The sequence below is a fragment of the Cynocephalus volans genome, chromosome 13, assembly GCF_027409185.1.
Source record: "Cynocephalus volans isolate mCynVol1 chromosome 13, mCynVol1.pri, whole genome shotgun sequence".
Classification (NCBI taxonomy): Eukaryota; Metazoa; Chordata; class Mammalia; order Dermoptera; family Cynocephalidae; genus Cynocephalus; species Cynocephalus volans.
Window position 1 is genome coordinate 20,410,957 of NC_084472.1, and position 12,821 is coordinate 20,423,777.

Genomic DNA, 12,821 nt, shown 5'->3' on the forward strand with positions numbered 1-12,821 from the left:
ACAATTATGTTGGTAATGAAATTGACATTGGAATTCAGTGGTATTTGTTTTTTATTGCGGTAAAACATATATAACGTATGAATTTCCATTTTAAGCATTTTTAAACATACAATTGCATGGAATTAAATTCACAATACTGTGTAACTGCTACCCACCTCTATTTCCAAAACTTTTTTGTCATCCTAAACTCTGTACCCATTAAGCAATAATTTCTCATTTTTCCTGCCCGGTCCCTCGTCCACCCCCCGATTCTGGTAACCTATCATCTACTTCTGTGTCTGGCATTTTTTTCTTTTTCTTTTTTCTTTTTTTCTTAATTGACCAATGATAATTGTATATATTTATGGAGTACACTATGATATTTGAGTACATTTATGCCATGTGCAATGATTATATCAGGGTGTTTAGCATATCTGTCACCTCAAACATTTGTCACTTCTTTGTGTTGGGAACTTTTAGCATCCTCTTGACTAGCTACTTGAAGTAATGCAGTACTTTGTTGTTAGCTGTCGTCTCCGTGTATTGCTGTGGAACACTAGATCTTATTCTTCCTGTCTCTCTACACCTTTGTATCCATTGGCCATCCTCTCCCCCTCTCCTTTGCCCCTCCACTTACCAGCCTCTAGTGACCACTATTCTACTCTCTACTTCTATAAAATCAAGTTTTTTGGGTTCTACAAATGAGTGAGAACATGTGGTATTTCTCTTTATGTTCTTGGCTTGTTTCACATAACATAATTTTCTCCAAGCTCATCCATATTGTTGCAAATGGCAGAATTTCATTCTTTTATATGGCTGAGTAGTATGGAATTTGGTAGTGTTGACTAAAGTTTAATATTCTTTGTCACACTGAGTGCTGATTAAGAAAAAATTTAAATTATGGTGATTTAAGCATTTTAAATTAATTATTCAGTTGAAAGGTGTGGCCTTAAAAAGTGAGCTAGTTATTTACATAGTTCCAGAGCCATAGAAAATATGAAAAAATTTCCAGCTGTTTCTACAAGTCTGACATTATCTTAATACCAAAGAGAAGAGCACTAAACAATAACATATAGGTCGTTTATTCCCAATTTAGAAATTCTAAATAAATATTAGCAAATCAAATCCAACAATGTATTTTTAAATACTATTATGACTTATGCCAAAAAGGCAAGCGTGGTTCAGCCTCAGGAAATTTGCTGCTATTATTCCCTGCATTAAGGAAGTACATAATTGTTAAAATTATATAATCCTATTAATGGTATTTAATGAAAAGCACTACTCAATCCAGATTTTTTAAAAAAAACAAACTATTAGCAAATTATAAATAGAGAGGAAATTTCTCCATTTGGTGAAAATGGCATCTACTAAGAATCTGCAGCAAACAGTATTTTATAGTGCAGCATTAGAAATATTCTCATTAAAGACAAATGAAGCAAGGATATGTGCTGTGCTTGCTGTTTTTCAGTATTTTAGCTGGTGCTCCTAGCCAATTAATGAACAATTCTACTATAGAGGAAGAGACAATACTGTCAGTATTTGCAGATGATTTGAAATGTCTCTATGAAAAATCCGAGAAAAAAATCTTTTTATGAGAACTCATAGGAGTATAATAAAGTGACATTTACAAAATCAACTTGCAGAAATCTAGTCTTCCTCATATCTCACTTAGAGAATAAAATAGAGCAACAAATCCCTTTTACAGTTGCCACAGTCTTACAAAATGCCCAGGAATACACCTGTCAAGAGGGAATGTTTGAATAACTGGAAAAACATGCTCCGTCTCTGTAGAAACAGCACAGTTGCTACAGGTGATGCTGATTTTAATTTGTGGATAAATATGCTTCATTTACTTTGGCAAAGACTTGCGCTTTTTGTTCTTCATGGGAAGCAGATAAAGCAAGCCAACATTTTTTCCCATTTTACCAGTGAGGAAACAGATACTTCAAGTGGTTTTTGTGACACACAGCGTTAGTCTGTCATTCACCAGACAAAAGCCTAGATGCCACTAACACTTGGCTTAATGGCTTTTTCATTCTAGCCCATTTTCTATTTTCTTCAGGCCAGAGTATGTGTATTTCTTTAAAAATTAAACCGTGAATATTTTAATTTGTAATCATACTCTTTCCCACAGGTCATCATTTTGGAGAAAAACAGGGGAAAATGTATTTCCGCTACTTGAATGGCTGTTCATTGTCATTTCCCAATGAATGATCAGCATAAAACTAGAATTAAGTCTGTAGTTATGCTTGCTCTTGGGATAATGTCATTAGGTCCCAGTACTTTCAAGTCTCTCCTGAGGCTGTAGGGAGAATCCATTCCTTGCCTCTCCAGCCTCTGGGGGCTGCCAACGTCCCCTGACTTATTGTGGCAGCATCACCCCAGTCTCTGCCTCCGTGGCCACAGTGCCTCTTTCTCTTCTGTGTGTATCAGATCTGAAGATACATGTGATTGCATTTAGGGCCCACCCAGACAATCCAAGATCATCTCCCTTAATTTAATCACATCTGCCTACTCTCCCTGAAGAAAGCATACTCTGCAGGCAATCAGAGTTTTGAATACAAGTCATTTGCTAGCTTGTTAACCTTGACCAAGTTCCTTAACCTCTTCGTTTCACTTTCTTCATCTGAACATGGAGTTAATTAATACATGCTTATCTCAGAGAGGCTTCAAAAGAGTTAAGAGAATTGAAGTTAATTTAAATATACTCCTTGGTTTCTTTTTCCTTTATTTGCATTCAAAGCCTTGTCTGACTCATGTTTGTATTTCTAGAGCCTCGCACTATCCCTGGCACGTAGTGGCTGCCCCATAAATGTTTACTGAGTAATTTTCTGTCCTCTGAAGGGCAATGTGGCATTGCACTGTCATGCACTGAACCCACAGCTGGAATAGCTTGGTGTTGGCTCATCCAGAAATATCCTGTGTGTGAGAGCTGAATGTCATTAACTTAGCAAACAGAACAGGGAGATACGTGTGAGGCAGAACCCTAGCATGGTGGTTTCTGTGTAAATATGCCAAGTCCAGTGCCTGTGCGATGCAGGAAAAGAACTGTTGTTCCAGAAAGGGAAAAGATGGGGTGGACTGAGTGTCCGGATGGGGTGGACTGAGTGTCCGTATGTCTACACACACACACACACACACACACACACACACACACACACACACACACACACACACACTCTCTCTCTCTCTCTCTCTCTCTCTCGCTCTCTCTCTCTCTCTCTCTCTCTCCATAAAAGATCGATTGATTTTTTACCTAGTTGGTATTTTGTATTTTGGCTGGGTACATACAGTCAGTGTAAATGTCTGACTTCAGAGTTACAGACCCAATTCACATTCCTATGAAGTTCCCTCCAACTAGATGATGAGCTGCTTGAGAGCTGGAGTTAGTGTTGCAGTGAAGTGTATCTTCTATGGCTACCTGGTCAGAATTTATGGATGTCAATAATGCATTGAATGCTGTAGTTTGACCCTTACTGACAGCAGAGTAGAGTGTTTCTTTGGGGCATGAACAAATATTAATCCTGCCATGGCCTTGGTCAATGAGTCATTTGACTTACAGAGTTCCTGAGTCACAGGCTGTCCTGAAGATCACCTGCCGACTCCTCAGTGCCTTTGTGTCCCAGGGACCTCCTGCAGTGACCGTGTGTGTGCGTGTACAGGAGCCCAGGAATGTGGGTAGGGGCTGGTCCTCAGAGACCTTACCTGTCCCGTGCCTGGTGACTGTGGAGAGAAGAGGCAGTTTGCAGCACTTGGAAGGGACTGAGTGCAGAGCTGCAGAAGGAGGGGTCCGGGGAAGCCCAGGACGAAGGACGAGGGAAAGCCCACAGCCCACATGGGCTTGATGAGGGAGGCTTCACGCGTTCACTCACTGCAGATTGAGAGTCTTTCTGGGCCAGGGTTGGGTACACACAGGAGGATGAAATATAGCCCCTGCCCTTTTCTAACATGTCTGCTAACAAGGAGCTGCATTAGCAGACAATTATAATACAGCACGTTCTACTGTACAGCTATGAGGGAGTGCCATAGGAGAAGGTGGGTGTGAGCTGAGCCCTTACTGCCTGTATTAATCCGTTTCTGTAGCTTATAACAGAAATACCTGAAACTGAGTAATTTATAAAGAAGCAATGTTTATTGCTTAGTTTCAGAGGCTGGGAAATCCACAGTCCAGGAAACATATCTGCTTAGGTGACTGCAGCAATGCAGGGTGTCACATGGTGAGAATGGCAGAGCAGAGAGAGACTTACTCACTCCTTCTCAGAAGGTCATGGCCCTCAGAACCATGCCATGACCACCATTATTAATCCATTTGTAGGGCATGGTCCTCACAATGTAACCACCTCTTCAAGGACCCACTTTTCAATACCATAATAGGATTTCCCACCCTCAACAGTTACAGTGGGGATAAAGCTTCTTAATAATGGCCTTCAGGGGACACAGTTCAATCCACTGCACTGCCTAAGCAGAAGGAAAAGTTCTCTAGGCTTAGGTTAATCTAACAACTATATGGGGTACATTGGAGTGCTTTCTTAGCAACTCTTAAATCAACTCTCTTCTATACTGCTTAATCTGTTTAAAAGAATTACTAAGGAAAGAGACACTTGAATTATGATGACTGTAATGTTAATAACAGATCTTAGGCTAACTCTATTTTCATTTTTTCCACAGTGTCAAATCAACAGTGCCTTGACTTCTTTCCATACTGCTTTGGAACTTGCAATAGATCAGAGAGAAATTCAGCATGTCTGTCTGTACGAAATTGGTAAATATGAAATGTCCATCCAGCTTCTTCTTATGAAGTAGTATTAATGCCTTTCTGTGCAATTTTTGATTAATGCCATTTGGTTTGTGTCTTTGCAAAATGCTGCCTTACGTAGGAATAAGGACTTCAGTTGTTGTCATAGCACATGTAGTGATACTTATCTCTGGTTCTCATTACTTTATAACATTTTGACTTTAGGATAATAGGTGATGTTAAGTGAATTGACTACACCACCATTTGCACGTACCTTATTGGACTGCACATTAGAATTAAAAGCTCTTTGTTCTTTCTCACCAATGTTTACTTGAGAAGGAAAACATGGCATAGGAGAGTCAGGCACATGCACTCCAGTCCCAGATCCTCCACCATCTAGCCTGAGACGTTGGGCAGGTTGCCAGGCCTTCTAGGCCACCTGGCTGTCATTGGAGTTACAGGGCCTCTGTTCATAGCAGCTGTGAGGTTTAGATGAAATAACATGGATGAAGCCTCAGGCAGGGTGCCTGGCACACAGAAGGCTGTCCACCCACCGTAGCTGCTTCCTTCTCCTCCCCTACTAGAGATACATTTATAAGCAGACTTGGAAGTATTTGTTTGCCTAAGATCACCACCCGCCCCCTGCAAAAAAAAGTTGTTGCTATGTGTCTTTTGCTGACTGCACTAAAACTCTGATCCTGTTAATTAGTAATTTCAAAAATCCTTTTATGTAACAGTGTTTCCATTATGCTGAGAAGAGTAAACAGAACTTTGGGCTTAAACAAAAAAAAAAATTTTTTTTTTTTTGATAAGGGGTTTATACTTTTTAGAGTTGCACTTAGTTAATACTACCAGGTCACATCATCTAGCAACAGAAAAGGAATGAAGAAATAGAGAAAGGAGAGATGATGAGGTAGTGATGGAAATCAAAAGGAAAACTGGGACTCAAAGAGCTCTCTGCAGAAGGACAGGGAAGAGGAATCGAGAGTGCTCAGGAAACAGTGGACACGTGTCAGTTCAGGACCCAGGACACCTGCCACTCGCTTCTCCTGCTGTGGACCTGATTGTCTTCCTGGATCCTTTTAAAGAAAAGTGCAAACTAAAAGACTGGGAGCTACCCAATAAACAATATTCCATTATAGGTGCCTGTTGTAGTTTAGGAAGGGGGGGTGAAGTATATGCAGTGGGAAATGTATTTTTATGTAATCTAAACTCTGCTGGAGCTCTGCTTAGTAGCCATAATATGGAGTGCAATCTGTTTCAAAGAACTTGAATTTAAAAGCCTAGCTTTGGTGGCCTTTTTTGGTGCATTATTTCCAGGTCTATGGCAGTATAGAATGTTAGAGCTGAAGGAAGCTTAGAAATCACCTAATCCAGGCCTTAGGAAGGTTAGCTCAGGCTTCTTACTCAGGGTCAGCACTGCCTTACACCTGCGCTTTGTGTTTAATTTAAATCTTATCCTGCTATCTGTTATAGGATGAAAACAATTAACCCAAATTTTCATTCTAAAATATGTCAACATTGTATCATGTGCCATTGAATTTGGCACTGAATTTTCTGGAAGTAAGAATTTCCTCCCCATCTCCCCTAGTTTAAATGGTAGGTTCAAGATCCCATAATTACTTAGTGGAGGCAATATTATGTAAAGGCAAGAGCATTGGACTTTGATCCACAATCCATCCCTCTTATTAGCTCTGTGGCCTTGATCAAGCCACAAAACCTTTTTGTGATGCCTGAGATTTTCTCCTTGGTGAAATGAGGACACTATCAGCCACCTTTGCAAGGTTGTGGCAAGGATTAGAGAGGATTACATCAAGTGCCTAACACAGTGCTTGGCACACATCAGGGGCTCAGTCAATGGGAGGAACTGTGATTAACCACAGGAACAGTATTTCCATCATTTTAGCTGCTGCTGTTCATTACCAGGATGCCAGTCTAACAGTGTTTGATCCAGAAAAGATGGGAATCTTTCTCAGCTCCACTACCAGTGTGCAGAGGGAGGGTGGACAGGTGCTTCATGTCTGACCGCTTGCTCTCTACTTCTCCCAAAGGTTTGGCAGTTAGTAGTGATCATTAACCATCATCAGATGAGTGCTTAAGACTTTTTGAGGTAGTCACTATGTATATAACTTAACGGTGTTGCTTCCGCTGTTTCTTTTTCTATGTCTGTGCCTGCTCTTACAGGAGTACTCCTGTGCTTGGGTTAATCTCCTACCTGTGTGAGACAAATTGGAGTGTCTTCCTAGAAGTCTTTATGTCATTCTCTTCTATGCTGCTTCATCAGCTGTGAAATCCAAAGTGCCTTGTCCTACTCAAACTTTACACTGAAAGTATTTAAGGGAAAAAAATAATTTCTTAGCTTTTCATGTTAAGGTTTTTAAGTGTTTTGTAGAACATTCACAGGGAAAGCTGTATCAGAGATTCGTAGCAGGATATAGAATTCGTAGCAGGATATAGACCTCACTACTTTAGGGTCATATGCTAAAAATATTTTTTTCATAGGTTGGTGCAGCATGATAGAGCTCAATTTCAGGGATGCATATGATTCCTTTGAGAGGCTAAAAAACGAGTCCAGGTGGTCCCAGTGCTATTATGCCTACTTGACTGCAGGTGAGTAGACCGTGGTTTCCACAGTGTGCCTTTCTCTGTCGTGAGTTCACTCACATGCAGGTGGCAGATGGGAGAATGATGGCTGGAGGAAGCACTTCCACAGTTTTTTCCAGATTGTTAGTGTTTTGTGCAACCAAGTAGATAGCACAGTGAGTACTGTGTTCATGAACCCAGCTGGACATGGAGAAATTCAGTACTATACCCAATGCTCCTCGCCTTGTGGTCTCCCTCTGGGTTTATGCTCCATCTTGGAAATGTTTATTGTGAGGTTCTCCCAGTTTTTGTACATTTCGCCATAAACAACCCCAACTTGCCCTTATCCCCTTCCTTTATTTGCTATATTTTCTATTTATTATGAATTTAAAGAAATTTTAAGAATTTAACATGTCTTTCATTGTGTTAATATTTTTGTTTGATTGGTGCCCTGGTCACAAAGTTACATAGGTTTTTAGTAGCGCACTCCAACCTTGCTTCACCTGTTAACCCTGTTGTATTTGCAGTGTGATATTACAGAATGTGAGGTATTTCAACTCTGCATGTCATCACAGCAGAAGCACCCATAGTTTCTGTTTCAAATGAGTGTTTCTTGGTTTCTTTGCCCTTGTATGACGAGATAGTTGAAGATGTGTCACCACCTGGTGGACAGAAGGGTGTCTGTCCTGGCAATATGTACAGTGCCATGTGGTTTAGGATTGTAGCGGTGTGGAATTAAAGAAACCCAAGTGGATGTACATTTTTTGCCTTTGAGCAACTTTACAAAAACCCGTTCTGGTTTATGTAATGACAAATTCTTCTTATGGAGCCACATAGGTGATTCTTTAACTTAAAATTCAAGACTAATCCAAACATTATTTTAAATATTTCCTTATTCTTCTGAATGTTTGGATTTAACAAAACATCTTCCCTTTTCATTCCATCCCCTTAACAAATCTATTTAAAATAAGACGGAACTGACCAAAAATGGCCAATATGTCTATTCTGGGTATCTTAAAATTCCTGTAAAATTGCATCCGTCCATTAGCAATCAATGCATACCCCCCCTGGTAACCATACCCCTTACTGCAACCCCCCCAGGGCATCCATTTTTTTATGGCTCTGTGTCTGGCATTTAAATAAGCTTATTTTCAATACACCGGTTAGTATACTGTGTCTTACACATAAAGGGATATTTTATAGAATTTGCAGGCATCTCAGAGGAAAGTAGCAGCTATTTATTGAGTGGCCTCAATGTGCCCAGCATGTTGAAGTGTGAGTGAACCCAGACTGCGTAGCCCAGAAAAGAGAGGCCTGCACACCCCCAACAGTCTTTAGGTATAATTGGGTCACACAGTCGATGGCAGGTGGCTATTTCTTTTTTAATCTCTGTGGACATTAGAAATAAATGTACACATATATTTATTTGTACACATTATTTTGTACACATATACCTATACAGAGGGCCACTTATTCCCCAAGTATTTGGAAATCCCTCGACTATGCTAGTTTTAGATGATAAACATGAAAGCTAATCTCCATCTCTGCAAGGGATTTCATGGAGAGGATAAGGTGGACGTGAAGAGCCTTGCTATGAAGAGCGTGCAGAAGGGGGGAGAGCACCCTGTCAAGCCATCAGGGACAGCGTCTTTCTTGCAGGAGCTGCCATACGGGCTGGCCGTGAAGGACGGGGACACATTAACAGTCAGAGCTGGAGAGGATGGGCATGCAGGGGGACACTGCCCCTGGGGGCTGAGTTCCTTGTAATATTGTATTTTTCATTGTGGTAAAATATATCTAACATAAAATTTAACATTTTAACCATTTATAAGTGTACAGTTCAGGCATTAAGTACATTTGGATTGTTATGAATCACCATCCACCTCCAGAACTTTTCCATTGTCCCCAGCTCAAACTCTATACCCACTGGATGCCTCATTCCCCCTCCCGCCAGCCCCTAATTACCACTGTTCTCCTTTCTGTGTCCATGAATTTGACTATTCTACATACCTCATGTAAGTGGAATATATTTTTCTTTTTGTGACTGGCTTATTTCATTTAGCATAATGTTTCAAGGTCGATGCATGCTGTAGCATGTGTCAGACTCTTTTCCTTTTTATGGCTGAATAATATTCCATTGTTTGTATGTATCAGGTTTTGTTTATTCATTCATCCTTCGCCAGACATTTGGATCATTTCCACCTTTTGGCTACTGTGTATAATGCTTACTATGAATATTAGTTTACAAATATCTATTCAAATCCTTGTTTTCAATTCCTTTGGGTATATACCAGAAGTGCAATTGCTAAATTGTATACTTGTACTATTCTTGAAAGCTTTTCTGCAAGTTCAAAGTTATGTTAAAATTATAAGTTACCAAAAAGATCAGAATATGACTTATGGAATAGCGTAAACTTAGTCTTAGTGGAAGAGCCAGGCATCCTAAGTTCTGTCTAGGCCTCATATCTTAGGATAAACTGAAGACTCTCATACTTTTAAACATCTACATCTTTTAAAACAGCTGTCTATAATTTTACCACAAGAGACGTAGGTAGTGTTTATTCTTCACAGTCTGAGCTATTGATGTTGTAGACCTTTAGGGGTGGTTCAGATACTGATACCATTACTGTTTATTACTCTCTCTCTCTCTTCTCTGTAATTATGTGACTCTATAAGAATATTCTCAATGGTCAGGAGAAATTACTCCTTTTCACTGGTTTGCTGTGCAACCTTAGGCAACACTTCACTTTCCCTCTGCACCCCTGATCCATAAAATGGTGGGGTTGGTCACCCAAGACAGTCACTGAGCTCCCCTCTGCTTTGGAAGTGTTCTAGCTGCAATGGAGGGGAGGTCATTTTGTACTGGTGCAGACCTCTACATTTGGAGCAGGGATGTTCGTGGAACATCCTGGGAACGGGGTTGTCTTTTCCTTTGAATATTCTGCCCAATCCCTCTTCTTACTCCTGGTAGGAATCTTCTGCCTTTCCCATCACTGCAGCATTTCAGCTTCCTCCAAGACTTGCTGCTTCTGCCGCTATGGCCCTGCTGGCAGTTGCCTATCCTCTGACAAGCCGTGCCCTGTGCTCTGCTTGAACAAAACCACAAATGCGGGTATTGGACCACCTAGCACTCAAGTAAGGAAGGGGGACCTAGCAAATAATTTTAGTGCTTTCCAGCTGGAGAGTGAAAACCTGTGCTAAGACAGTATCTAACAAATAATGAATATAAAAGGATTCAAGGCCATAGTAGTTGTGAGGAAGATGACCAAGAGGAGTGGCAAAGTTTCATTCAGGAGGTGGAGCTGAAGCTGGGTGTAAAGTCTGGAGGAGAACAAAGATGAAGCCGCAAAAGGACTGTGACTAAGTCATTGCATGGGGTGCGGGGTGGGATGAAGGTGCTATACAGACTATCGAAATCCTACCCACCCTTTGGGCTCAGCTCGACTTCTCCTAGCTCCCCAAAGCTTCTGATCGCTCCAAAGAGAAATGATCCCTTCTCTTTCTGAGCTTTTCTAAAAGTGCTTGGGTTCTCCTACCCTAACCTCTGCTATCACTGTACACATTGTAGCTATGGGACCATGTGTGTGAGATCTCCCCTGCGCTGAAATTCACATTTCTCCAGGGTGTAAGCTTGTTCATTTCTTCTTGACCTTCTTGCTGGTGGCTCGTAGGTGGTAAGTGGCCGATGAACATGTGCAGGACCGATTCATGACTTTCTTTCCAGGATGGCAATATCCTCCTTCCACCATGAAGACATCATCTCCTTGGGGCTCCCCACATTCTTCCTAGATTCCTTTTTATTCTACTTTCTGAGAATGTGGGCCCCACCTAGGTTGTACACTGTGACAATAGCTGGAGGTTTTGTAATGTGCAAAACTATCTCCCCAACAAGAGGACAAAGACCATGATTGTCCCCATGTCCCCCCAAAGCTCTGGGAACACAAGCACCTGGGAAGTAGTGGAATCAATAGAGTGATGATCAGCAGGGTGGTACCGTCCTCTGTGTAACAGTCTTTAAACATATTTGCTCACATTTTTTCCTGGGTAACATTTTTTCAGTATTATCCACCTAGTGGCATTTTCTCTCTAGTACTTAAGAAATACACTTACGGTTTCTTACAGTTTGTCAGGGAGCCACTGGTGACGTGGATGAGGCGCAGATTGTCTTTAAAGAAGTTCAGAAACTCTTCAAAAGGAAAAACAATCAGATTGAACAGTTCTCAGTGAAAAAGGTATGTTGGAGCCTGTTGATCTAGTGTTTTATTTATGGTGGGCATTTGTAACCAACACTACCTTGGACACGTTTTTGGAACTCATATTCAAAGCTAGCAACTTACTTGCCATATAAAATGCAATTCACCACTGTGGAGAGAATTCACTTCATGCTCATACTTCTGCTCTGAATAGAAAGTACTTATTTGTTGCAAATAATGAAAGTAGATTTTTTTCTAAGGAGTTGAGACATTACAAACCCTGCAGAGGATAATGAGCATAACTGCAGAGGGAAAGTATCTGTCTAAAGATTTAGGTAGTTTTAGAAGAATACAGATTGGTGGAGCATAATGAGAGATGCATACTGTCTGCTCAGGATAGTGAACCTGTCACATTTTGAGTAATAAAAAGCAAAAGTGTGCATCAAATTTGGCAGGACTATAGAAAGGCCCAGACTATAGGGACAATATGCCAAATTATTCTGCACTTTTGAGAATAAAACTTTGCTGAATGACCTGGAGTTACTTAACATCTTGTTGTATCTTGAATTTTCTGTGATTTTAGTTTCATAAGTTTTTATTGAGCGAATGTTTAATGAATTTGTTTGTGTATATATTAAATTTAATGTGGAATGCAACCGAGAGCACAGGTACTAAGTAGAAACTTAAGAAGTCAGTAGAACCATAACTAAAAGGCGTCTAGTCTTATATCCTCCATATAAATCCATTGAGTTATTGTCACCAGGCTTTATAAATTCCATTGATTTAAACTCAGATGAACCTATTTGTGTCCCCAAGTCTTGAGAATATACTCTGGATCTTTATAGTAGGTTGAATTGAATGATGAAAGAAAGGCATAACTAGCAATATTTTAAAAACTGGAAAGGATCTGAGAGAGATATCAGACAACCTCAAGCGCTCAAATATCCGAGTCATGGGTATTCCAGAAGGGGAGGAAAATGGAGATTCCATTGAAAACATATTCAACAAAATAGTGGCAGAAAACTTCCCAGGTATAGGAAAAATCACAGATCTTCAGATCCAGGAAGCTCAATGATCTCCAAACGTATTCAACCCAAAAAGGCCTTCTCCAAGACATGTCATAGTCAAATTGGCAAAACTCAGAGACAAAGAGAGAATCTTAAAAGCTGCAAGAGAGAAGCGTCAAATCACCTATAAGAGAGCCCCAATCAGGTTAACATCAGACTTTTCATCACAAACCCTAAAAGCTAGAAAGGAATGGGATGATATTTTCAAAATACTAAAAGACAAAGATTGCCAGCCAAGAATACTCTACCCTGCAAGGCTATCCT

At 40.4% G+C, this 12,821-nt stretch overlaps 1 protein-coding gene across 2 annotated transcripts in view; it reads left to right on the forward strand.

Moving 5' to 3' along the window:
- The window catches only part of TTC39C (tetratricopeptide repeat domain 39C), a 104,952-nt gene that overhangs the window by 77,512 nt on the left and 14,619 nt on the right, over positions 1-12,821 (forward strand). For both annotated transcript variants that reach the window (XM_063077382.1, XM_063077381.1), the window contains exons 7-9: positions 4,648-4,741; positions 7,217-7,324; positions 11,420-11,529. In XM_063077382.1, the coding sequence (XP_062933452.1) occupies positions 4,648-4,741; positions 7,217-7,324; positions 11,420-11,529 (312 nt within the window). The remainder of the gene's footprint in view (positions 1-4,647; positions 4,742-7,216; positions 7,325-11,419; positions 11,530-12,821) is intronic.